Source organism: Eptesicus fuscus, chromosome 13 (genome assembly GCF_027574615.1).
Source record: "Eptesicus fuscus isolate TK198812 chromosome 13, DD_ASM_mEF_20220401, whole genome shotgun sequence".
In the NCBI taxonomy this organism is placed as follows: Eukaryota; Metazoa; Chordata; class Mammalia; order Chiroptera; family Vespertilionidae; genus Eptesicus; species Eptesicus fuscus.
The window spans coordinates 67,481,766-67,507,597 of record NC_072485.1 but is presented as its reverse complement, the minus strand read 5'-3'; the positions used below and the strand labels follow the sequence as shown (position 1 = coordinate 67,507,597).

At 52.9% G+C, this 25,832-nt stretch overlaps 2 protein-coding genes and 1 long non-coding RNA gene across 11 annotated transcripts in view; 1 reads left to right on the top strand and 2 right to left on the bottom strand.

Moving 5' to 3' along the window:
* The window catches only part of ARFGAP2 (ADP ribosylation factor GTPase activating protein 2), a 37,964-nt gene extending 33,500 nt beyond the window's left edge, over positions 1-4,464 (bottom strand). For 4 of the 5 annotated variants that reach the window (XR_008557870.1, XR_008557869.1, XR_008557871.1 and 1 more), the window contains exons 1-8: positions 4,321-4,463; positions 4,032-4,150; positions 3,397-3,469; positions 2,581-2,712; positions 2,416-2,496; positions 1,519-1,600; positions 1,202-1,258; positions 103-155 (exon numbers count right to left, since the gene is read on the bottom strand). Coding sequence is in view for 2 of the 5 variants with exons in the window: in XM_008146751.3 (XP_008144973.1) it covers positions 103-155; positions 1,202-1,258; positions 1,519-1,600; positions 2,416-2,496; positions 2,581-2,712; positions 3,397-3,469; positions 4,032-4,150; positions 4,321-4,392 (669 nt within the window). In the remaining 3 variants the exon portion in view is untranslated. Of the gene's footprint in view, positions 1-102; positions 156-513; positions 556-1,201; positions 1,259-1,518; positions 1,601-2,415; positions 2,497-2,580; positions 2,713-3,396; positions 3,470-4,031; positions 4,151-4,320 lie in introns of all 5 variants that reach the window. The other variant, XM_028153481.2, reaches the window with a different exon arrangement.
* A 628-nt stretch (positions 4,465-5,092) lies between these two features.
* Positions 5,093-13,701, bottom strand: PACSIN3 (protein kinase C and casein kinase substrate in neurons 3). Of its 5 annotated transcripts, none has more exons than XM_028153485.2 (11): positions 13,632-13,701; positions 10,273-10,345; positions 9,941-10,030; positions 9,641-9,797; positions 8,388-8,623; positions 8,132-8,287; positions 7,319-7,494; positions 7,070-7,190; positions 6,766-6,902; positions 5,971-6,092; positions 5,093-5,592 (listed from the first exon to the last, which is right to left on the bottom strand). In XM_028153485.2, the coding sequence occupies exons 3-11, from the start codon at positions 9,992-9,994 to the stop codon at positions 5,477-5,479; spliced, it is 1,275 nt and encodes a 424-aa protein (XP_028009286.2). In that variant the 5' UTR covers positions 9,995-10,030; positions 10,273-10,345; positions 13,632-13,701; the 3' UTR covers positions 5,093-5,476. The 5 variants fall into 5 exon arrangements, with proteins under 5 accessions (XP_028009286.2, XP_054581293.1, XP_028009285.2 ...); XM_054725318.1 differs by lacking the exon at positions 13,632-13,701 and adding an exon at positions 13,375-13,434; XM_028153484.2 differs by lacking the exon at positions 13,632-13,701 and adding an exon at positions 13,209-13,273.
* LOC129151224 (uncharacterized) lies at positions 12,803-14,032 on the top strand. The gene is made up of 2 exons (XR_008557960.1): positions 12,803-13,230; positions 13,643-14,032. It is a non-coding gene; the product is annotated as an uncharacterized LOC129151224 (long non-coding RNA).
* The last annotated feature ends 11,800 nt before the right edge of the window (positions 14,033-25,832 follow it).

Below are 25,832 nucleotides of genomic sequence, written 5' to 3'. Positions count from 1 at the left end.
TGCCAAAGTCACATAGCCAATGACTGGCAGGGTCAAGGGGTGAACCCAGGCAGTCTGACTCTGGCTCCTGACCACTCTCCCATACTGCCTCTCCCCACCTACCCCTTTCTTAGTGGCTGCTGGCTTCTTCTTGCCAATGAGGGAGGTTTTCATTTCTGCAAGAAAAGGAGGTGAGACATGAGTAAAGACAAAGGGAGGTCAGAGGCAGCAGCTCAGTCCACACCATGCAGTTTCCTGGCAAGAGCTTCTAAAAAGAATAGCTTCAGGCAGGGGAAGGCAAAGCTGTCACCACCAGTTCCAATTAATGGTGTCAAGATAGTCTAAGCCAAAGACAGACAAGATTAAGGGGTTCCCAGCAGATTGAGACAAGAACTAGGACCTGAAGCAGCAGAGACAAAGTCCCTGAACAGATATGAGGACCACTAGGCAGGGGCAGCTGCCAAACATTAGCCTCAGTTCCTAAAGCAGGGAGCTGCGTGCAAGGGGCTAGGCTCCCAAAGTGCTGTTGGTTACCTCTGGCAGGAAGGGCCCCTTTAGGTGACAGATACATGGACTCTGGAGAGAAACAGACTGTGGCTAACAAGGGACCCACCCCAGAGCCTCCATGTAGTTCCCAAGCCCAGAGGCCTCTACAGAGCCTTGCTTTAGACCAAGTCATGCCAGCCTTCTCACGGGATCAGTCTGACAGTCATTCTGCTGGCTTTCTGCCCCAATCCCCAAAGGTCAACAGAACAAACTGAGGTCAGCAAATGGACTGTTCACCCTGAACCAGAAGGACACTAAAGAAAGAGTAGAAAAGAGCTGAAAGGCCTCCCTGGCTAAGAAAGGACAATGTCACCTCCAGTCTTGAGCAGCTCAGAGCTGTCCCCCTATCCCATGAAATGGACCAGAAGGCCAACCCTGCCTCAGACCTCAGGGTTAGATGTCCAGTCTCATGCTGGCCTTTCCACACTTTGGCTAGAACCAGCCCCACACCCAGAGGCCGACCCAGGCCTTACACACCAGCCCACCCAGGTTCATCAATTCAAAGACCTGGCTCTCAAGCCCTTGCAGTTGATGTTGAAGCCATGAATTCAACACCAGTCCCAGTCCAGAGAGTTAAGATGCTCAGTGTCCTGGGGCCTCGTCCATATGACTAGGCAGCAGCAGATCTGAAAAGAGCCTCTCCCAGTTACCCCACCCTGCCAGCTGTCATACTGACCCAGAGAAGCTTTGGGTGAGGTGCCAAGCAGGTCCGTGTTGGGGCCATGCTCCGGCTCTGTGGATGCAATGATGGGAGTTAGGTATAAGGCTCAAAGCTTCCTGTGACTTCCCCTTCAGGGAGATGATGGAACAAGAGTAGGAGGCACTGGCTTTCCTCAGCTGAGGCCACAAAAGATAAAGGAATGCCCATCACTCTCTCCAAGGGATTAAAATGCATCCCAGCCCACCCAGAAATATAGGACACTCCCCTACTCCTATTCCCTTGACCAGTTTGCCAGGACCAGGGCTCCTGGTTGGAATCTGGGCTGAACTCACGTGCCATTCCACTGCTTTCTGTAGACGGGGCTGGCTGCTGGGGCTCTGCTGGGTCGGTGGCTGGTACATCCCAGGCAGGGGGCTGAAAAGGAAGCCAGATCACAGACACCTCAATGAGCTTGCAGGGAGCACAAAGAACATGCAAGTACCTTATGGATACAAGGACCTACTCCAAGCCCATGAGGAAAGGTGACTAACAGTGAGTACAATTATAGTTGCTATTCACTATGGAAGAAAGAAGTAGGAAACTAGCAGCCACTTCCACCCCTCCACTATTTACTTGGACCCATTCCCCTAATTTAATAACAACTAGTGGGCACTTACCATGTGCCAGGCACAAGTCTAACAGCTTTTCACATACAAAAACTTTAATTATCACAACAAACCCTGTAAAGTAGATACATCTCTACTGCAAAGACTGGGTTTTGACAGGTGAAGTGATTTAGCCACATCTGGGAAATGCCAAGTAGAGGAGCTGGGATTCAAACTGAGAGAGTCTAACATCAGCCCCAGTGACAGCAGAGAGGAAACCTCCTCCCAGGGTGGGCTTCCAAGGAGGATCCTTCCATTGTCCCCAGCCACAAGTGCCTCTCTTATAGGGGAAGAACCCAGGAAAAGTTGTTGGAGGCTCCCAACACCTCTTGAGCCTTCAAGAAGCTTCTCCTTCTCCCTAACACCCGTTTATAGACAGGGGTCCGTTCCTAAGGAGGGCCACGTTGCACACCTACTCCTGGGAGGAGGAAACACCTGGGCCTGCCTAGCAATGAGCCCCAGACATCCCCTGTCTGAGGCATCACACCAAGGCGAATGGGATCCATGCCCAGGATCACAGAAGGACTTGGCCAGTTAACCACCTGTCAGCCGCCATCATGGGAAACAGTCCTTGTGGGTACTCACTTGAGTGTGTTCCATGAAGAAATCAGAATCCTTCCTCTCCGGAGAGTGACTGGGAGCACTACTCATATTGTCTATCCAAAGCTAGAAAGAACAAGACACCCTTGAAATAGGGCTCTGAATATTCCTACTCATCACACTACCCCAGCCCGGGGACCAGGCACTTACATCGGTGCCATGCCTAGCCAGGGCTGCACTTCCCAGCTGCCGGATCTTTTCCCGGTACATCCGGGCAGCTCGGCTATCATACTTGGTGTTGGCATCACTGGCTGTGCATCCATGTTGGCGGAAGAAAGCTGTCTGGAGAATAAAGAGAGGAGAGTGTGCTACAGGTGATTCCCCCCAGAGCAAAAAAAAAAAAAAGCAGTCCCTTATAACAGCCCAGATACAGGATATATATATATATATATATATATATATATATATATATGTGTGTGTGTGTGTGTGTGTATATGTGTGTGTGTGTATATGTGTGTGTGTGTATATATGTGTGTGTGTATATATATGTGTGTGTATATATATATATGTGTGTGTATATATATATGATAATATACTCTATTATCCTGTGTAAATAATAGACATAAAGTTCTTCATAGAGATAAAGATTCCCAGAAATTCCTGCGGAAAACAGCTTCCCATCCTGGGATGACTGACTGAAGCCCAGCCCTCACTCAACCCCACCTGAGGACAGCATGCCATACCCGCTGTGCCCATCCTTCACCCATCCAGGCCAAGACCTAGATGACTGTGGAGGCCCCAACTCCCTTGGCCTTTCCCCAGGAACATCTGTCCACTTTAGTTTTAATCTGAAGCCCCTTTGAGAATAACAGCGACCAATTTCCAAGTTTAGAGAACAATGTACAGTGTTGCTATGACCAAAGAATCCTCTGAACAGAGAAACTGAGAGGGCCTCCTAGGAGGTCATGGTAAAAAGTTAGTCCCAGGCAGAAGAATGAGGGCAGAGAGGATGGTAAGGAGCTTTACCGCATTGGCATTCCCGCCGACCTGCATACACCTCAGCTGGAACCAGTTCCAGTTGGAATCCAACTCTGTGGACCTGTGTGCAAGGGCTGCATGTCACCCACCAGCAGACACCAGGAGACACTTCCCTGGCAGACTCACACCTGTCATTTGGCAGGTGCCCAGAAACATTAATCAGCCACCACCCGACTTCCTCAACTATTCCCTGTCCGTGAAAGCTTTGCTCTTCAGTCTCATAGTCAAAAGGGCATTAATTATTTTCCAGATCAGTGGGAGGTTGAATTCTCAGGCACTTAAGCTTGGATTTGGCTTTCTACTTGAGGACGGCCAGTCTCACTTCAGACGTACTCGACAGTCTGTCAGCAACGACAAGGTCAATGCAGCTAATTTTTCTCCAAACCTAACGTTCAGAGAGTCGAGTTTGACCGACAGGAAAGAAGGGAGTTTGACCCAGACGCGGAAACGAACTGTCTATGTGGGAAGGGGTCACACAGGCGATTCCCTCCCGTGGGAGGCTACCGGACCCCGGCCGGGAGGTTTCCGAACACCGATTTCAGGACAGTCCAAGTGGCCACTCTGCCCTGCTGAGCACACAGCCCTGGCCGGGTAGAAACACAGCAGCCATAAGGAGACCCCACCTGATGAAGCTGAGATGGACACCCAGGGAGCGGTGCACCCCGGAGCAGTCAATGCACAAGAAAACACCGTACGTGATGCTGGCCCAACTCGGATTCTTGGCGCCACAGTCGAAGCAGGCCTGGATGGAGGAGGCGATGAGCGAATGATCAGGGACCCCGAGCGGAGGCCGGGCACTGACACCCAGGAAAACTGCCCACGTCCGCCCCCTCTCCTTCCCTCGGGCCCCAGGGGAGCCGGGAGAGCTCCTCTCGGCCGGCGCTAGACCCCGCGCGCCTCCCGCTCAGGCACCTTGTTGGTCGGAATTGCGCGAAGCCTCTTAAAAAGGGTTTGGATTTCGGTCTTGCTCGGCTCGGACGCCATTTTCTCTCCTTCCCAGACGCCAGCGCGACTGACGGGCCCCGTCGCGGGCCAATCCGCGGCCGAGAAGGCGGGGCACGAGGTCGGCCTCCGCTGAGCGAGGTGCCAGCGAGGGGTGGGGCGATTTGTCCTGCGTTGGGCCAATGAGCGCCGGCGGGACAGGCGCAGACACGTCAGAGCCCCGCCTCCTCAAACCACGCCGAATCCACGCTGCGCCCGCCGGGGCCAATCCGCAGCCAGGGCGGTGCGACGGCGCCCTGCTGGGCCGGCGGGCGGGGCGGAGCGGAGCGGAGCGGATCGCTCCCCTCGGAAGGTGGAGTCACCTCCCAGGGGCTTGAGCTGCGAGTCCGGGGATCCGGGCCTTAGCTGGGGTCGGTTCCCGGTGGATGAGTAATGATTAACAGCCCTACCAAGCGCTCAAGGTGCCACCGGCCTGAAAGGGAAGACAAACTGGCTGGGCCGCCCCCACCAAGCTCAGAACTCAGCACCCAGCCTCTGGCTTTGGCCGCCTCACACCAACCAAGCCTGATGGCCAGTCTCTTCCATCTGGCGAACCTTTGCCCAACCCCCGTCCCCATAACATTCTCTGGGCCCACGGACCTCCCCTCAGTGCCTCTCACTACCGAAGACTTCTGCAGCCTGGCAAGGGTGGAGTATCATAAAAGATGCAAAAAAAAAAAAAAAAAAGATGCACACAAACCTGAAAATGCTTTTTTATTTTTTTCAAGTTTAATACACACTAGAACAAGCCACAAAAGAGTGTTGCTAGCTCAGAACGACACTCACCTCAAGCCCACCCCAGGAACCCCAAAACACAGACCAGGAATTGGGTCCATGGCTCCTGGGGAGATCAAACACTCCTGGGGAGGCCTAGGTACCCTGAACCCTTCTATGACCTCCTAACCTCCCATTTACCCACAGCCTAGACTCAGTCAGCCCCTCCCCTCCCTGACCCCCCAGGACTTCCTCCCTCCTCAAGGGACAGAGGGACAGCAGGGGCACTGGTTCAGGGCCCTCGGGTCCAGCTGTCCAGAAGCTGGGCTCCGGCTCAGGGCGGAGAAACATTGCAGAAGGGCTGCCAGGGCTGTCAGGCCCCCACACACTCCACGTAATTGGCAGGATACAGGCCAATGCGGCCACTCTGCAGCTGGCCCTGGCACCAGCCCTGCTCGTCCTCCTCGCTCATCTTCAGCAGCTCCTCCCCTGGGGGAAAGGGGATTGGTCATTGCCAATTGCCCTGGCCCAGCCCCATTCCGGCAATTGGGTCAAGGACTGAGGGGAGCAGGCAGTAACCCAGAGAATCCAGCTAGGGGAAGAGACCTGGCTCAGGCAGAGGGAGGTCCAAGTCAGCAAGCCACCCCACCCCAGACCCTGAATGCAGCAATCAGACCCCAGCTGGAGGTTTTGAGAGGCAGACACCCTGACTCCTGCAGACTGGACCCAGAGCAACCTTAAGAGTCAGAGAACTGACCCTAAAAAAGTAGGTGTCTGGCTTCCCTTTGCCACCCCCCTGTTCAAGACACTAAATGGGGGAGGGAAGGCTGAAGCCTGGAAAGGAACAGGAAAGGGGTCCCAGGGTACCTGCTCGGAAGCTTAGCTCATCAGCTTCCTGGCCAGCGTAGTCATAGAGCGCCCGCACCCGCACCCCAGTGGCAGCCTTCCGGGGACTCTCCTCATCCGACCACTCCTCATCCTGCCCGCCGCTGGAGAGGGGAGGCAGAAGGGGCAGGCTCAGGGCACAAGGAACACCTTGACCGAGGGAGCCTGGGACCCACAGTCAAGGGCCCACCCCCTGGAGGAACCCTGGGAGAGGCAGGTGGGGAAGAACTGAAAGAGTCTAGCGGCTAGCCTGACCTCTGCCACACCTGCCTGTGAGCTCAGGTGCCTTCCTGCCACACAGTGCTGACATGAGCAGTACATGAGAGGGAACGTGGGAAACGCCTGGCAAATCTAAACCACCGTGAAAACTGGCATCACAGTCACTCGGTAGGTCCTAGGTCCCTGACACTCCATTTTCTTTGTTTGTTTTGTTAATCCTCACCTGAGGATGTTTTTCCATTGATTTTTAGAGAGAGTGGAAGAGAGAGGGAAAGACATTGAGAAACATCGATGTGAGAGAAACATCGATTGATTGTCTCCTGCACAAGCCCTGACCAGGGCCCGGGCCGGGGAGGAGCCTGCAACCAAGGTACGTGCCCTTATCCAGAATCAAACCCAGGACCCTTTGGTCCATAGGCCAACGCTCTATCCACTGAGCCAAACTGGCTATGGCCCTGACACCCATGTTCAACCCACTTCAGGTGTGAAGGGAATGAAGGAAAGGAGGGCAGGGCAGGGCAGGGGCCAGAGCTGAACAGCCAAGTTCCTGGCTCTCACCCTGGGGACCCGGGGGACTGAGGTGGGGGCACAGCGCCATCTCTTGTGGGCCCGATGCTGGTCAGAGTAACCTCATCAGGGCTCCGGCCGCCCTTCTCCTTCCGGTTTATTGTCCTCTGTGTGTCCAAGGACCACTCCTGTGGGGACAGTGCTTAGGGTCAGGCTGGGCTGCAGGCTGTGGTGGCATCCAGGGCCATCCAAATCACCTTCACCTCTTCATCCCAAGTCCTAGCCTCCCTCCTGAGGTCCAGGCTGAGCCCAGTGGGAGCCCATCCCATCTCCCAGCCCCACCTGGAACACGTACCTCAAACTGTGGCCAGTGCATGGCCATGCCCGGCCCGTGGGTGCTGCGCCACCAGCGCAGATCCTGTTCATCACTGGCTGCCTCGATACCCTGATGCAGGTCTCTGTGGAGCTCATGGAACCTGTGGCCCGAGGCACAACCCTCAAACTAGGAAGCCTTGGGCCCTTGCACCCCCTTAATTTCTTTCAGCCCAAGGGAGTGGAAGAGACCCAGCAGTTCCCCCGATCTCCATGCCCACACAGGCCATACCTCTCACTGCTGGAGAGGTCGAGGTGCTGGTGTAAGGTGAGCAGCATATCTTTGAAGAAGAGAAGCCGCTGGCGCTCAGCGGCCTGGCAGGTCTCGAAGGCCTGTTCCATGTCTTCCATGTAGCGCGGGGTGTAGCGATGCAGCTCTGCCAGCGTCTGCTCATACTGGGTTTTTGTCTGGGTGGGAGCGGAGGCGACCTGGTCAGCACGAGACCTCCTCCCACTCATGATTCCGCTAGTATTTACTGAGTACCTGCCATCGGCAAGACCCTGGGGCTAGGCACCAGGGGCAACCAGTCACAAGATCTGGCTCCTGCCCCTCACAGCCTAGTAAGAGAGGTGACATTTGGGCACAGCAGCTTTTAGAGTCTGGTGAGTGAAGACTAAAAGTGAGAGTAAGATGAGATGGGGAGTGAAGAGTGAGATGAGGTCCACCCATAAGGGGTGGAAGAAACCAGGGAAGGCTTCGTGGAGGAGGTGGAAAACTGAGCAGCACCTCAGGGGGATGGGAAGATTTGAATATGCCGAGCTAGAGGAAAAGGCACTCTGTCAAAGCAACCAACATGAAAGGTGGTCCCAGGTGGAACACTGGGAAAGGAAAGGAGCTGGGAAGGTCTCAACTGCTAAAATTATCCCAATGCCTGAACTTGCACTGTTTCTTTCCCTGGGTAAAGCATCGGCTTTTCTCAGGTTCCTCCTTGAAATGGTAATCTGGAGAGAGGGTGCAGGTGCGGATGAGAGCAGGAAGAGTGCTGGGGACTGGGAAAGGCATTCAGGAAGCCCTGAGCTGGGCCAGCCCGTCCCATGGCGGTACCTTCTCGGCCTCCTTGGTGCAGCGGTCCACCCGCACCTGCAGCTTGCGCAGCTGGTCCTGGGAGACCGTGCTGTCTGCCTTCGCGTGGCTCTCCCGAGTCTGGGCTGTCTTCTCCTCCTTTCGGGCTCCGTGGTAACTCTTCTTGGAAGCCTCAACCTGGCACACACAGGGACGGTTCTGGACCCAGCACACCACACCCTGGGCCCGAGGACTCAGTAAGGGGCATGCCCCTGAGGCGCATCCCCCCCAGGCTCACCTCCTTCAGCCTCTTCAGCCAGGGCTTCTGGGCCTTGCGGAAGCTGTCCTCTGCAGCCCGGCTCTCTCGGAAGCCACCCAGCACTGGCCGGTGGAAGGCCCCCCGCTGCCAGGCACGCACCCGCTCACTGTCCGGCCCGTGAAGCTTCTCCCGAACCTCCAGGTGCAGCGCGCTCAGCCGCTCAGCCGCCGTGAAGAAGGCGTGCCAGGCCTTCTCCAGCGTGCCATACTGGGGGCCTGCAGGGAGGCATGGGACTTAGGCCAGGCCAGGAAAGCCACCAGGAACGAGCCCACCCCTCCCCCTGGGTGCTATTCCAGGTGCCACGCACGCAGTGGGGATGCAAAGAAGAACAATGATGCCAGCTGCTGCTTACTGAATACCCACTCTGTGCCTTGACATACCAGATCTCACTAAACCCTTGCCTCACCCACCACCATGAAGACAGTGTCATGATCAACAGTTAACAAGCGAAAAAACGGCGGCCCACAGGAGTGAAGTTTACTGCCCAGAACATGACAGCGGCGAGGGGAACTGAGATTCAGATCTAGGCCTGTGGCATAAACCTCTATGCTCTGTTGCCTCGAAAGGAGGAACCAGTGTCTGTTCCCAAGGAAGGCAGGTAGTTAGGGTGAAAAGGTCCCATATCAGAAGGCCTGGCTCCAGCTTAAGCTATTCCTAGCTGTGTGGCTTCAGGCAAGTCTTAGCTTCTCTGGACTTCCGAATGTCCTCTAGAAAATGTGCAGATCAGGACTGTCTCCATCATAGGGTTGTTAGAAATAACAAAATAACTCGTGACTGTGCTTTGCAAACTCTAACAGCACTTCCGTGAGTACCAGGAGGATCTTTCCTTTAATGGGAAGGCAGACACGAGAGCCTCAACCTTCCACCACAGGTGCAAAAAGAAGCTGCCCCAGCCCTAGCTGGTGTGCTCAATGGTTAGAGCGCCTGCCTTGGCACCGGAGTGTCTCGGGTTCGATTCCCTGTCAAAGGCACATACCTGGGTTGCATACCCCTCCCCACCCCATCATGGTGTATGGGAGGCAACCAATCGATGTTCTCTCTCTCTCTCTCTCTCTCTCTCTCTCTCTCTCTCTCTCTCTTTCTTTCCCTCTCCCATACACTCTCTCTAAAAAACAATGGAAAAATATCCTCATGACTTGGTTGAGGATTAAAAAAAGAAGAAGAAGCTGCCCTGCCTGATCTCCCCACACTGGTAGCACTCTGCTCCCTGCTAGGCCCATATGCTGGCTCACCCTTCTCCACGGTACCCCTCCACTTTCGGGCCCAGTCAGCCAACTGCTGGGCATAGGCCTTCTCGATGCGGGCACGCTCCTGGAAGCAGCTGACCAGGTCCCCGCACAGCCGATGCCCGTCTTCCACCCGCTGCACTGTCCGCTTGTAGTTGCCAGCCTGGGGTGTACATGGAAAGGGCGGAGTGGCCAGGGAGAAGCCCCCTCCGGGGCTGGTGCTGACAGCTAGACAACTGCCCCAGACAGGTGGCTGGGCCCAGGGGGGTGGGCATTACAGTGCCACCCCCAAACCCATCTGCTCACCTCCCAGAAACTGCCCTCTACGGCCTCCCCGCCAGTGCCTTCCTCTGGAGCCATGGTGTCCCTGCAGCATGGAATGGTGGCAGACTGGGGCTGTGGAGTACAGAGGTAAGCAGAGAAGCTGGACACGTGCTTTGGGGGATAGGAAGAGACCCTCTCCTATCCCTGGGCTTCACCCCCACGGCCATCCCACCACCCAAGGAGCTGTTGTAACTAGGACTTAGCAGGCAGGGGTCTGGAAGTCCCCAAGAGGGTCCAGGATCGGGGCAAAGATGGCAGTTTCAAAGCTCCTTCTCTTACCCTGGGTCTGCCCTCCCCCACCTCATCCCATGTACCTGGAGCCCAGAGATCACTTCAGGGACCTGGCTGTCCAACTCTCAAAGCTGCCACTGCGACTCTGCCTTGAAGCTAATGAGAGCAAAGCAGGAGGTGAGGGCGGGGACCCAGACCGTCCAGGGCGGTGCCCAGCTCCCCCAATATAGCAACTGCTGTCAGAAGAGCCAGATTCCAGCCAGGAGAATGCCAGGCAGGTCATACGATCCAGCTGGGGATTAGATGGCAGGCGGGGGTGGGTGGTGGGCAGAGGGCCCCACCGCCCTGCCTGCAGATGAGAAAGAGGACGCCTGCCCCAGCCGGGGTCCTGCTGCCTTTCCTTGAACAACAAGGAGATCCTTTTCCAGACCAAGCCAAGTCAGAGGGTGCCCAGCCACTTCCCTGTGCTGGGAAGGGCTGAGAGCTCAGAGTCCCGAGTCCTATCTTGGCCAAGAAGCTTGAACAAGTGCATTTTACTGTCCCCTCGTAAGGGAGCCTCAGATCCCTCCTCAGATGGAAATTCTGCCCCCTGGTCTGTTTCTGTGCCAGGGCTGGTATAACACTCAAACCAAGCAATGAACAGCAGTGTGAGGGGCCTGACAGTCACAAGGAGACACTCATCCTGGTCACAGCATCTGAGGTCCCACAGGGCTCTGTGGGTCATGAGCAACTCAGCCCCACCCTCAAAAGGCTCCTAGTCTGAGGCAGCACGAGGGAGTCAGAGAGGTGACTGGCCAGTTATGAGAGTATTCTCCAGAATCACAGAGCAGGGCAAGGCGGATTCCAGCCCACAGCCACCACCCCAGGGGCTAGAGGACACAGTGGCACGTGGCCACTCCCTTCCTGCCGCTGCGCAGGGTCTCAGCTGTCCGCAGCAGCGACTCAGGCTCCCAGAAGGAAATCCATCCTCCTCTGAGCACGCCCAGGGGACTCCGCCAGGCCCACTGAGGCCGGAATGTGCCTGTTGCCCCCCAGCAAGGCTTCATCGCAGTGCCCCCTCCACATTGATGAACCCTTACCCGCTCTTCCAAACTCAAATCGAGGTACTTGTCCACAGCCCCACTCGCCATCCCCATTCCCACAGCCCCTCTGACCCCTCAGTCAGGGTATAAATCCCACAGGATCTGTCCGCGGTCATTGACAGACTCCCTGAGGGTCCAATTTGGGTTCCTCCACACACTGGAGTTAGTGGTTGAATGAAAACACAAATGTCATTCCCCTGAAGACCAGGAAGCCCACGGCTACAGCAGCTGTGGGAAAGGTTGGCCTGTGTGGGCTTCCACCCCTAAGCTAACAGGAGGGCTCAGGCCTGCAATGGAGGTGCCTGGGCACAGAGCAGAGCAGCTAACCCCACCAGGCTCCTCAGCACTTCACCTTGCTTCCTCTGGAGTCTGTCCCGTTTGCCCAGAAAGGACTCGCCAAGCAGAAAGAGAACCAGAGCTGCAGCTGTAAATCACCGGCCTTTGGTGCTGTCCCAGTGAGGCATCCTGGGGCCCCAGCCTCCATGCTCCCAGCTCCCTGGAGAGCTGCCCCCGACCCATCCCCTCTCTGCGGCCCCAGAACAGAGCAAGCTGTGTGCAGGGCTGGCACTGCTCCCTCCGGCCTCCCAGAGCAAACACAAGACCAAGCCCCAGGCACAGCCAGGCCCCACAGCCCCGGCCGGATCTAGCTGTAGGGGTGAGCCTGGCACCTAGGCCCCCATTGAGGAGGGCCAGCCCTCTGTACCTCCCGATCTCAGCAGAGACCCAGAACAGTCCCCAGAACGCTCTGCCACAGGCAAGAGCTCAGAAAGCAGATAATGAAAGCTTCCCAGCCCAGGGAGTCAGCAACTACTGGACCCCGAGAAGTCGGCTGGGGCTTGGCCGGGTCTCCTCACAGCTGCCTGGGCCAAGGCTACAGCAGCTGTGGGAATCCTGGGGTTCAGGGAAGAACCCACTCTCCCTACGTGAGGCAGGTAAGTAACCCCTGCCCTCCCCTTTCCCAGAAGCTGGGGGCAAGCCCTGGGAGGGAGCACTGCCATCCTGCCCTGCCCAACCACCCTGTCCTGAGTCACAGGCTGCACCCAAGAGCCTCTTCTTCCAGCTGCCCCTCCCGGAGGGCCGGCAGCCTGATGTGAAGGCACGGAGGGGGCGGTCGACTGGTCCAAACAGGGGCACCTAGGCTCCAGCGGCTGGAATCAGTGGCCAGGGAGGCTGGGGAAGGGGGTGGCGCGGGGAAAGGGGAGGAGGCAGGGCCTGGGAGGGGCATAACAAAGGGGCACTTTTGGAAACCCGACCTGCCAGCCGAGGTGCCTGCTCCCCGATGACGCACTCCAAACCCGGAGCTTCCACACCAAACCTCGGAGCCCAGGGGCTGGCGGGCTCTGCTCTCAACCCTGTGGACGTCGCCCTTCGACCGGCCCCTCTTGCCAGCCGGGTGCCGCACAACTCAGAGCCATGAAGCCCAAGCGGAGCTGCCAGGCCAGGCCTAGCCATGGAGCTTCTAGGACGCCTTGGCCAAACTTGTTGAACTCGGTCTCGGCGGGGGTGGGGCCGGCCGATCCCTGCTGAGGGGAGGGGGCCCCGCCGTGGACTCGAGACGGTGGCCCGGGCAGCGGCCCCGGGAACTGGAGCTCTTGGCAGAGGGCAAAAGGGGCGCCGGGGAGCGAAGGCCCTTTCTGGGGCCCCAGGACGATCTGGAGCCCTGAAGAGGCCCCGGGAGATGGTGTGGCCCTCCAGTCCCGAAGCCCCCTCCCCCCGGCCGGCCTGGGACATTGCAGGGTGCGCGCCGCCGCCGCCGAGGACCCACCCCCTCGGTTCAGCGGCAACTCTTTCCGTCCTCGCACCGAGCGGGGTGGCCAGCGGCTCCGGGGGCGGGAGTCGGTCCCACTGCAAACTTCAGGAGTGGGAGGGAGAGGAAGGCAGGCTCGAGCCGGCGCTCCCGCCGCCACCTTCCCGCGCTCCCGCGCTGCAGCACTCACCGCGTCCGCCCCGCGCGCTTCGGTGAGTCGGGGTCCGGCCACGCTCCCGCTGGAGTCCTGACGCTCCGGGGCCCTGACCGCCGCCTCCCGGAGCGCTGCGGGCCCTCCCCCGGGAAGCCCAGCCCCCGGCCCCGCCCTCTCCTCGCTGCCGCGGCCCCAACCCCACCGTCCGATCCGTTCGCAGGCGCCGGGGCCGCTGGCATCGCGGCTCCCGGCGGCTCCCGGGACGCGGGCCGTGAGTCGCGGCTCCCGCGTGGGAAGTGCCAGGGCCGACTCCCCGGGGTGGCGCCGAGCCGCTGCAGGGCGTCCGATGTCAGCTTTGCCCCTCCCCGGCTTTGGCAGAGTCTGGGAGACCTGTGCGAGCGGGAAGGGATCGGCGCACGGACACCCTTTGGAGGGGGTCTGGGGGCTGCGCTGCCTTACATTTTTTGCAGATCGCAGACTTCTTAGAAGTTAGCTCCGACGTCGCTCACAACCATCCCCTTGTAAGCATGAGGCTTTCCATTGTGCAGATGCAGAAACTGAGGTCGGATACCTTCAGCGGCTTGCCCGAGGTCGGCAGTGGGGCGGGGCCAGGACTCCAACCCCAGCCCGGCCTGCCAATCTGAGTCGAATTCCGAAGCCTGGGACCCACACGCCGTAGGGGCGGGGCAAAAAAAAGCACGAGCTCCGCCCCCTCCGTGTTCTTATTCCCAGATTTTGTGTCGCTCTCCACTTTGAAGTCCCTTCGCCCCTTCACCGCCTTTGTCGGTCACCAGCTTGGGTGGATTTTTCCAGATCCCCACGATGCCACCCCACCCTGAATAAATCCCTTCTTTCTCGCCCGCGTATCCCCACCCCGACATTTTTTTTTTTTCGGAGCCTGCCCTCTGTTATTTATATCCACTGGAGCGGCCCAAGAATGTTCCGAGGCTGACCTAATCGCCACCTGCTCGGCCTCCCCTCCCCTCCCGCTCGCTCGTGCGCTGGTGACCCGGCGGCCGCGGGCACCGCCTGGCAAGCGAGAGGGGGCTCAGGCCGGCGAGATCGGGCGCCCTGGGCGCTCCGCGGATCCAGACCGCGCAAATTCGCTCGGGGTCGGAGAGCCCGGGGGCCCTCCCAGCAGTGCGCCCTCGCGGGGAGGACGCAGCGCTCTGGGAAGCCCAGGGTCAGTCACGCGTTCTCTCTTCTTACGCACTCGATACGCATGCCTCCCTCCCCCCCACCACCACCACACACACACACTCCCAGAGGAGTGTGAGTACGTGTGCGCGGGTTTTTAAATGGTAGCTTTAAAAATAGCGAAATTATGTTTCTAAATCCGGAATTACTGGCGCGTTCTTGGTGCAGATAAATCCGCTCATGAACATGGAAAGGGCCCGAAGGGAGTGAATGAGGGTAATTGCAGGTGGTAGTATGAGCTGCTGAGGGTGGACTCGCTCCGCAGTCCCGGTGAAGTGGGCGAAACTGCCTCCCCAAGACCCGGTGAGGCACCCAAGACCTTTGGTCTGAGGCCTCAAGCCGCTTGGCAAGTGGTACCTGAGCAGTGGGCCCTCGCCTTGGCTCTCACAAGGGTGTGTGCCCAGCAGGATGAACTGCTGAAACCAGGCTCAGCACCCACTCTCGGTTGAGTCTTGGACAAGTCCCTTCTCTCCGTGTCTGTTTCTACCTCTACATGACAGGTGGACCGGCTGACCTCCCAAATGGGCCCTGTGCCCCAGCTAATTACGGATTGTAAAACAACTGCAAATGAGAGGAGCTGGGGCAGTGTCTAATGACAGTCACGGTGGTTTGTGTTGTTTAAAATCTGTTAACATCCCACCTAGTGCCTGAGGGCCTTCAGGCACCTAGACAGAAAGTGTGAAAACATGAGAATGAAATTAATTACAGGAGCCACTTATTAAAACCCCATTAAAAATAAAGGCTGCAAGCCAGGCCCTGGGATGTGGGGAAGCCAGGTCACAGAGACTCAGAAAGCAGGGCTGTTAATGAGATCACGAGGAGTGGATGCCGGGTGTAAAACATCTGGCTTCCCTTGGGTTCAATCTGGAAGCAGAAAGCAGAAATGTTGCAGCTGATCTTAATTGCCCCTAAGGTACCATAGGGAGAAAAAATAAACCCAAACCCAGAGCATACCACGCTGCTTCAAAGGGGAAAAAGACAGAGCTGCCCTTGAAAGACAACCCTGTTAGTGCCGCCCCCAGGGCTCAGATTTCTATGCTCCACAGCCAGAGCCCCTGCACACTCACACTGCTCTCTCCGTGGAGTGCCCGGCCTGAACAGACTTCAAGATGAGATGCCCAAGGTCAGAGGGCTGGATAGACAGAAACCTGGAGACGTGGTTTGGCTCGAGGCACCAGGTGGCAGATTGATCCGGAGCCCAAGTTCAAATCATTCACAGACTCACTCACCTTGAGCATCTGGAATGTCCTAACCCCTGTGCCTTCACTTGTTTATTTATTTAGTCATTCATTTATCCAGCCAAGAAAACATTTGAGTTTTTGCTCTATGCTAAGCCCTATGCTAGGGTATTGGGAATACAAAGATAAATAAGGCAGAGCTCTAAGTGTACAATAATGATTCACTGTGGACATGAAGTACTCCGGGAGAAGAGAGAAGAGACTGCCTTTCACAGGGCCTTTGACGGGTCTTGATGAGCAGGAATTAGTCATGTGGAGAGGCATTCTAGGCGGGAGTACCAGGGTGTGCCAAGCCCCAGGGGTGTTAGCATATGACCCAGCAGTTCCACTTTTTGGTGTCTACCCTAGACCAGTGATGGCGAACCTATGACACGCGTGTCAGCACTGACACGCGTAGCCATTTCTGATGACACGCGGCCGCATGCCGAGGATGAAACATTTGCTGCTCCTGAGGATGAAACATTTGCGACTAGAGTCTTGGAGTTAGTTTTTTCCTCAAAGTGACACACTACCCGAGTTATGCTCAGTTTTTTGGCGAAGTTTGACACACCAAGCTCAAAAGGTTGCCCATCACTGCCCTAGACAAACGTGTACAAGTGCATGAAGACATACAAAGATGTTTGCATATAGAATTGCTTGCAATAAGGGAAAACAGAAAACGAATGTCCATAGGAGTGCCACGGTTAAATAACCTAAAGTTCATTCATGCTTTGGATTACTCTGCAGCACCTAAAATGCATGGCATCTAGAGGTGTGTTGTTATATGAAGATCTCTAAGGCACTGTTGAGTGAAAAAAGCAAAGTGCAGCACACACAAAATATTCAGAGAGAACATACACCAAATGTATGTCTGTGATTATCTCCAGTGAGAGGTATAGAACTGGTAAAGAAGACTTTTGTAAGGTTAAAAAATTAAGAGTGAGAATGTACTTATGTGTAGATTGTATAATTAAAATAGAGAGTCTTTTAGGAGATGGTGAGTGAGTCTTATTGTCTAAAACAGTGCTGTCCAAATAGAATCTTTGGCAGCGATGGAAGCATTCTATAGCCTTGCTGTCCAATGCTGCAGCCATTGAAATGTGATTAGTGTGGTTAAGGAACTGAATTTTAAATTTAATCTAATTTTAATTAACTGAAAATTTAATAGCCACAAGAGGCTAGTGGCAACTGAATTGAACAGTTCTGGTCTAGAATGTTTAGAATATTGAGTTCAGGATCGGGTGGAGGCAGATGGGAGATGAGGCTGGAAAGATAGGTTGGGATGGAATGAATGGTGAAGCTTCGGGCAACCCCAGAGTTATTGAGAAGGGTTAACCTCCGTGGGGGAGGCTGTTTCTGTGTTGGAACGCAGGAAGAACAGCAGATGGATGACATTAGAGTGAAAATGCATAGCAGGTTTCAGAGTGGGGCCTTTAATGAAAGCTTCTCCAGGGTCAGGAATTTGCCTGGAGCAGATTCGTTGGAAGGGTAACTCGGAAATGCCTCTGCATAGCCCAGGTGTAAGGAGGGTTCTGCTCGGGAAGCCTGCCCTGGCTCGTGTGGGCCCTTCCCTGGAGTCCACAGGGTCCTCCTGGAAGGTGAAAGAATTCTAGTGGAAAGTCCACTCCGTTGTCTGCCATTCATGGAACACCCACTCTGCCAGACACCATGCCTGGCGCTTGGTCCACAAGGCAAACAAGGCAGACAAGGTCCCTGACTTCATGGAGTTTTCCGCTAAAATCAAATTAAGGCCCAAATACATAATTACCCTTTGTGGTACGTGTTTTAAGGGGAACAGAAACATTCAAAGGACATGGCACTGAGAGAATAATAGAGGGAGCATTAAGAATATGGGAGGATCAGAGAAGACCTTTCTGGAAGTTTAAGCTTCTCCGCCCACAAAAGCCCCCAAAACCCAAAAGACAAGTAGAAGTCATCTGGGTAAAGAGGGGACCTAGGAGAGAACATTCTAGTTAGAAGGACTGATGTGTGCAAAGGTCACGACATGGAGATGACCTCCTAGAGAAGAAGGGTAGAGTGGGTAGGGCATGGTGAGTGAGAGGGGGAGGTAAGCGGGACGGGCAGTAAACGAGACACCACAGGCAGTGTCTTATTCTGAGTGCAAAAATGAAGCAGAAGAGAGACCTCGGTGTGTTTCTGTGGCCTGGGCCACCTACAAGCTAAGGATGGATTTTATATTTTTAAACAGTTGAAAAATATCAAAAGGAGAATAATATTTTGTGCTATGTGAAGGTTACAGGAAATTCAAATGTCAGTGTCCCCAGATAAAGTTTTCTTGGGACATTGCCTCGCTTATTTGTTTGCAAAGTGTGTATGGCTGCTTTTGCACTGTTGAATAGTTACAGCAGAGACTGTATGGCCCTTTACTCTCAACTATGCTGATCCCTGGATTAGAGGGAGACAAATAGCAGGGAGACCAATGAGGAGGTTGCCCACAGTCAAAGGGGCAAGAACAAAGTGGCTTTTTCTAGGGTGGGAGCCGTGCAGGTACTCTGTGTAGGGATTGAAGATGTGGGGAAATCAATAGAACTTGCTGATGAGTTAAATGTGGATGCTAGCCCTAACCGGTTTGGCTCAGTGGATGGAGCGTTGGCCTGCAGACTGAAAGGTCCCGGGTTTGATTCTGGTCAAGGGCATGTACCTTGGTTGCAGGCACATCCCCAGTGGGTGGTGTGCAGGAAGCAGCTGATCAATGTTTCTAACTCTCTATCTCTTTCCCTTCCTCTCTGTAAAAAAATCTATGAAATATATTAAATAAATAAATAAATGTGGATGCTAAGAGGGGAGAGATATTTCGAAGTGGCTCCCAACCTGAGATCTTGGAGTGGACTCTGGACCAGAGTAAGACATTAGTGGGGCACTTGGCAAAATTTGCATAAAGTTTGTAGATTAGATAGTAGTGTTATTAGTGTTAATTTCCTCGCCTTGATAATTGTATGATGCTTGTGTAAGATGTTACATTTGTGGGATTATGGAAGAGTATATTGAACTTCTTTGTAAGCTTTATGCAACTCTTTGTAAGTCTGAGATTATTTCAAAATGAAAAGTTAAAAAATAAAAATAAGCCGAAACCGGTTTGGATAGAGCGTCAGTCTGCGGACTGAAAGGTCCCAGGTTCGATTCCGGTCAAGGGCATGTACATTGGTTGTGGGCACATCCCAGGTAGGGGGTGTGCAAGAGGCAGCTGGTCGATGTTTCTCTCTCATCGATGTTTCTAGCTCTCTGTCCCTCTTCTTTCCTCTCTGTAAAAAAATCAATAAAATATATTTAAAAAATGAAAACAAAGGAAAAATATGACTCCCTGGTTTTTAGCTTGAAGTGCCATTTACTGAGATGGGGGGAATGTGAAAGAGGCAGGAGGAGAAAGGAAGATCAAGACTTCACTCTTGGACACATTAGGTTTGAGATACTGAGGAGATGTCCAAATGATTGTGTCAAGAAGACGGGGCCAGGTTCTATTCTGGACATCATGGATGAGCTCCGAGACCTGGGGGAAGGTGAAGAAACCGTGCAACTCAACCTCAGAAAGGCAGCTCTGTGCCTGGGGGGAGGCAGGGCTGGGGTGGCGAAGGGGGAGTGCATGCGTTTGCAGAGTCTGTGGTGCACAGGCATTCTGCTCAGCACTTGGTCACCGGAGCCTCTCAACAACCCAGTCCAGTAGGACTTATTCTTCCCGGTTTACAAAGAAGACAACAGGCTCAGGAAGGTGCTAAGATTAGCTCAAACACGCAACTAGGAAGTGGGAAGGTGAGGGCTGTCTGACCCCAACACGGTGTGAGATTTTCCCACTTGGTGATGCTGAGCATCCACGGGCTTGGGTTTATTAGTTTCCTCGGGCTGTCGAAATAAATGACCACAAACTGGGGGGCGTAAAACAACAGAAATATCTTCTCTTACAGTTCTGGAGGCCAGAAATCCAAAATCAAAGTATTGGCTAGGGCCCTAGCCGGATTGGCTCACTGGATAGAGCGTCGGCCTGGGGACTGAAGGGTCCCAGGTTTGATTCCGGTCAAGGCCATGTACCTTGGTTGCAGGCACATCCCCAGTAGGAGGTGTGCAGGAGGCAGCTGATCGATGCTTCTCTCTCATTGATGTTTCTAACTCTCTATCCCTCTCCCTCCCTCTCTGTAAAGAATCAATAAAATAGATATATTTTTTAAAAGTGCTGGCAGGGCCATACTCCCTCCCCACGTCTTTCCTTGTCCTTCTAGATTCTGATGGCTCCTGGCAGTCTGATGATCTTTGGTATCTCCTGGCTTATAGCCATATCACTCCAATCTCTGCCTCTGTCTTCAGGTCATCTTCACGTCAGTCTGTCTCTTTGTATCTGTGTCTCATCTTCTTCTGTCTCACTCTTATAAGGACACTTGGCCACTGGATGTAGGGCCTACTCTGATAATGGCAGCTCTGTGCCTGTGGGGAGGCAGGACCCAGGGTGGCGAAGTGGGAGTGCATGCGTTTGCAGAGTCTGTGGAACACAGGCATCTGCTCAGCTCTCGGTCACTTAAGCATCTCAACAACCCGATCCATTAGGACTTATTCTTCCCAGTTTACAAAGAAGGCAACAGGCTCCCATCTTAAAATCCTTAACTACATCTGCAAAGATCTTTTCTAAATAAAGTAACATTCACAGGTTCTGGAGATCAGGAAGTAGCTACATCTTTTCAAGGACCGCCATTCAACTCACGCCACTGGACTGGAGAGGGCTACAGCGGTTAGCCTTGGACAGTGGTCGGCAAACGCATTAGTCAATAGAGCTAATATCAACAGTACAATGATTGAAATTTCTTTTGAGAGCCAAATTTTTTTTTAAACTTATTTTATTGATTTTTTACAGAGCGGAAGAGAGAAAGATAGTTAGAAACATCGATGAGAGAGAAACAAAGGTACATGCCCCTGACTGGAATCGAATCCGGGACCCTTCAGTCCGCAGGCCAACGCTCTATCCACTGAGCCAAACCAGTCAGGGCGAGAGCCAAATTTTTTAAACTTAAACTTCTCCTAACGCCACTTCTTCAAAATAGACTCGCCCAGGCCGGGGTATTTTGTGCAAGAGCCACACTCAAGGGGCCAAAGAGCCGCATGTGGCTCGCGAGCCGCAGTTTGCCGACCACGGGCCTTGGAAATCTAGTAAAGTACTTCCTGAACTTGAAAAGCAGGCTGACTTTCAGAGTTTCTCTTCATCCAGTTTCACAAATGCGTCTCTTTGCAGAATGGATCAGCAGCCTACATGCTCCCAGCACCAATGTGGCTTGGACTTCTAGACGGCCTATAATTATGACAAAACTCTCAGACTCTGGGGCCTAATGACACAGGGATAGTCAAGCACAAAGGGAGGCATACAGTAAATGTGCCTGGGAGGATATCCACTCAGAGTTTTGAGTATTGGGGAGGATGCGTGTAGATTGTACCAAGATTACCCGCCCCCTCCTCCCCCCACACACACCACCACCAAGGCTATTGGCTTCACCAGTAAGAACCGCAGTTACCCAGGCAGCTCACTGCCTTCCTCTACAGCAGCGGTTCTCAACCTGTGGGTCCCACAGGTTGAGAACCGCTAGCAGGGTCGCCTAAGACCATCGGAAAACACAGATATTTACATTACGATTCATAACAGTAGCAAAATTACAGTTATGAAGTAGCAACGAAAACAATTTTATGGTTGGGGGTCACCACAACATGAGGAACTGTATTAAAGGGTCGCGGCATTAGAAAGGTTGAGAACCACCGCTCTACAGGGACAAACTTAGCTGGGGTTCCTTGGGCAAGTTTTTTAAGAGTTAAGATGTCATAGTAGGCACAGGAGCCAACACAGGGCAGTGAAGAGGGGAGTGGGAAGAGGGGAGTGGGAAGGAATGCAAATGTAGTTCTCCCAGTCCCACTAGCACATGACTCGCCCACGCGTAGGGAACTGGCTTGGCTGTCACACAGAGGGAACCATTTTTATTTCTGTCACTTGGGATTCCTGCAGTCCTGGAACAGCCCTCTGGCATCAGAAGAGTGAGCAGAAGGCACTGCCAGAACTCAAACCCCGGTGTCTGACTCTTTGGTTCCTGATTCTCTGGTCTCTGTTCTTCCCATGATGGGTATCTGACTGGCGAGAACAGCGAAGAGCTTTTTCACTACCTTCATTAGACCTTATCAGTAGGTAACGTTTCACAAGGAGAGAATATAACTTCTATTTGTGGAACACTTTACAGTTTGCAGAGCAGCTTCACGTATAGTATTTCAGCACTCTGGCAGGTGCCCTGAAAATCTGGCTGCCTGGAGAAGTTTCCTGGCATCCTGGACCTACGGTATTCCAGGACAGGATGCTGATTTAGTGTGGAGATGGTGCCTTTTCCCCCATGGTAGACAGAAGGCAGGTTTTTTTTTTGGTAATTACACAGATGTCTGACACCTCCAAAGCTACCCAAAATTATATTGTTGAAAATGAGTGCTATTCCCAGAGGGTGGGAGCCATGCCCTCATTTAGCATTATTACAAATTTATTTATATTTGGGCACTTAAATATGTATTGGTGATGGCCAAGCAGCAAGGACTCTGAATGCTGTATTCAGTCTGTTTCCAATCCTTTAGGAGGAATTTCGACTTCAGTTCCCTGCAAGCTCTGCAGAATCCTTGAGGCTGTCATTTGCAAACCACTGGATGCAGTAACTCTGTGTGGGAAGCCTGCACACACCATCCACGTGGATTATAGGTGGTTTTGCAGTCTCAGCAGAACGTTTGGATCCACAGACAGCTTGGTCAGAATCAGAGTCGTGTGTCAGTCTGCACCGAGAAAATGGTTCCTACTAGATGGAAATTTCCCGCAGGGAGGCCAGAGTTCAAAGCGGTCACTGGTTTCTGTCGCTTTTACAGCAAGTCACAAGATCAGATTTTAAAGCTGAAAGAGATCTGAGCCACCTCATCCCTCTCCGTGATTTTATGATGAGGAAACTCAGGCATAGAAAAGTGAAATAATGAACCCAAGATCACATAGTCTAAGAACAATGCTCTTACACCACTGTGTTATATCATTTGTTCCAGATAAAACACCTAAGCCACATATTGTTTTGCTGATCAAAAAAACTGGCACTGTTTAGGGTCATGCTCATGGTCTGCCCAGCTTCCAGTGTGAACACGAGACCTTTATTTGCTATCACCAGCAACTTTTGAATGAGTTGCCTTGTGATGCCTTATGTCAAAGGTTGTATCACAGGCAGGACCAAAACATCTATAAACAAGGTTGCATGGCACAGCCTCTCAATGGCATGAAACCAGAGCAATGCTGCACCATTCACCTCATTATCTGATTAGCAGCATAAAAAAAATATGTATTAAGTGCATTTTTCCACCCTGCACCTGATGGCTCACCAGATGGGAATGAATGACATCAAGCCCCTAAGACAGTTATTTTCTGGGGAAGCAAAGCAAAACCCAGGGTAAGAATGCCCCAAAGCACAACCTGAAACAAAGGTCTTTCCTAGCAGGGGAGGAAGGTTCCCACTGGCCACATGTAGTTTGTTTAGTCCACCAGGGAAAACTCCCCAATCCTAAAAACAGATTCTGGGGAAACCGAGCATTAAGCAGGACATTTCCTTTGCTCATGAATCCATCATGGCTAACGATTGCCTCCATGCCTTCCCATTTCTCCCTCCCCTCTCTCCTTCGTCAATCTCTCAAGATTCAGTTTAAGTGTTGCCTCCTCTGGGAAGACTTCCTTGACACTGTCCCTTCTTTACGCCACTCCAAGCTTAGAGTGACTTTTCTCTCTGCCCCCCATCCCACCAAAACCCAAAGCTCCCTCTCTCACTAAGCTTATCACACTCTATGTTAGTCAGACAGGCATGAGCAAAGCAGGAGCGATAGGCCAATTACAGAAAGTCACCAGGGCTGAAAGCCCCCAGGTGCCTAGCAACGGACAATTGCATATCATTGATCAAGCGATGTGTCTCCCTGACCTTTCATGTCGATGGTCATGAGGTTAGGATCTTCCCTTAACGTTTCCTCCTCTGGCATGAGACTAGTCATGCCATATAGTCCCTTAGAGGAGGAAGTAGGGGGCTAGAAAATAGGACTCCCATACAAGCCCTTGCATGACCACTTCCTTAAGCATTAAGCCCTCAGTACAATGAGGTTCTGACCTGCATCAAAAAATCTTAAGAACGAAGCCTCGGGTCTGTTGACGACAGACAGAGTTTTGGTCAAACTAGAGATAACATCTAGGCCTCACTTGTGTTTCAGCTCCAGACCCAGAAAAGCAGCAAGGCCAGCCAGGGTGACGCCATGGCTGACATCAGGACCAGCTGTGATGACTATCAGTGCAGACTATGACCTTGAGGGGACACACCTGAAAAGTTGATGAATATTTTATTGAGATCCTCCCCTGAAATCCCCACCTTTGAAAAACAGGTAAAAATCCTCAAAGAATTCAGTGCTCTCCCTCCCAAGCCTGAGCACGCCCTCACTTTTCCTCCTCTCTTTCCCCCAGGTGGGTTTTCTTTGCCTTTTTCTTCTAAGCTCCAAGGGCCCTTCTTTTACCTCTGTAACTTGTTTTCTGAGCCCATACAGCCCAGCTGGCTCACTTCTTCCACAGCTCACTTGTTCTACCTCTGTGACTTTCCAAATAAACTTTTGTTTGTATTTGAGTCTTGGCTCTGAATTCTTTCTCAGCTAAAATTCAAGGACCATGGTCTAACATCTGGTGCCATTCACCATTAACTATTGTAGGTTTACTTGTCTATTAAAAGGCACACTCCATGGGGGCAAAGAGCATTTTTTATTTCAGCATTCTCTTTGACTGATATAGTTCCAGGAACAGAGTAGGTTTTTGATGTCAGTAGAATGAATGAAATTTGAATTCTGCCTGCCATTCAACTTCCCCCTTTATTGGCCTTTCTTACTTTGCACAGATTCTCAATGTGATCAATTTTCTCTACAGGCTGTCTCCGATCCTATTCATAAATACCTTTTTAAAAAATATATATTTTATTGATTTTTTACAGAGAGGAAGGGAGAGGGATAGGGAGTTAGAAACATCGATGAGAGAGAAACATGGATCAGCTGCCTCCTGCACACCTCCTACTGGGGATGTGCCCGTAACCCAGGTACATGCCCTTGACCGGAATCGAACCTGGGACCTTTCAGTCCGCAGGCCGATGCTCTATCCACTGAGCCAAACCGGTTAGGGCATATTCATAAATACTAATGCCCTCGCCCTAACTGGTTTGGCTCAGTGGATAGAGCATTGGCCTGCGGACTGAAAGGTCCCAGGTTCGATTCCAGTCAAGGGCATGTACCTTGGTTGTGGGTACATCCCCAGTAGGAGGTGTGCAGGAGGCAGCTGATAGATGTTCCTAACTCTCTATCTCTCTCCCTTCCTCTCTGTAAAAAATCATTAAAATAATTTTTAAAAAATACTAATGCCCTCAAGCCAAACATCATTAGGGACACTCCTGTACACAGTTGAACTTAGAATTTACTGCTCATTGAAACAGAGGATGCCTACCATGGGGATTATCTTCTTCCCCCAGCCAACTCCTTGAAATTCCAATTTCCCTGTGAGAGTTTCTTAAATACTTCTTTCTCCATTCGATTTTCTGATTGCATCTCAAAACCCTTGGTTGGCATGCCACAATTTAGTACCCAACTGTGTTCTGTCTTGAATTGTTTGACTTGTTTCACAAGTATTTTTCTTCTCTTCTCCATGTGTTGTAAACCTTTTAGGGGCCTAGTCATCTCTTATGTTTCAGTATCCCCCCCCACACCCGAAATGAACACCCTACTGAGGTGAAAGTAAAGGCTGGTCTGAGTAAAGGGGGCCATGTTGCTTTTGTAACACAGCTCTGAAAACACAGCTACAAGCCAGCAGGGGAGAGGAAACCAACTTGCCCTGCTGTTGGTTTATCTTCCCATCAAAACAGCACTTTCGAATTTTTCTTCTGGAGCATTCATTTCTTTCCAAAAGTAATATTTTGAAATGTCTTCCATCCCTACTTGTCCTTCAGGGCAGGCTCTACCGATAATGCATTTGTCTCCTCTCACCTAATCAAAGCGCCTGGCACCAGGCTTAGCGGGTGGAAGGAAAGGTCCAGCAGTCCCAGACTAACCCCAGCTCCAACCTGGCTCGTCGCAGAAAGTGGGGTGCATCCAAACCGTCTCCTCTCGGGCCAGGCGGGACCCCTCTAAGGCTCACTGCCTTGGCATTTGGCTGAAGTCAGGACATAAGACCTCTAAGCCGGGT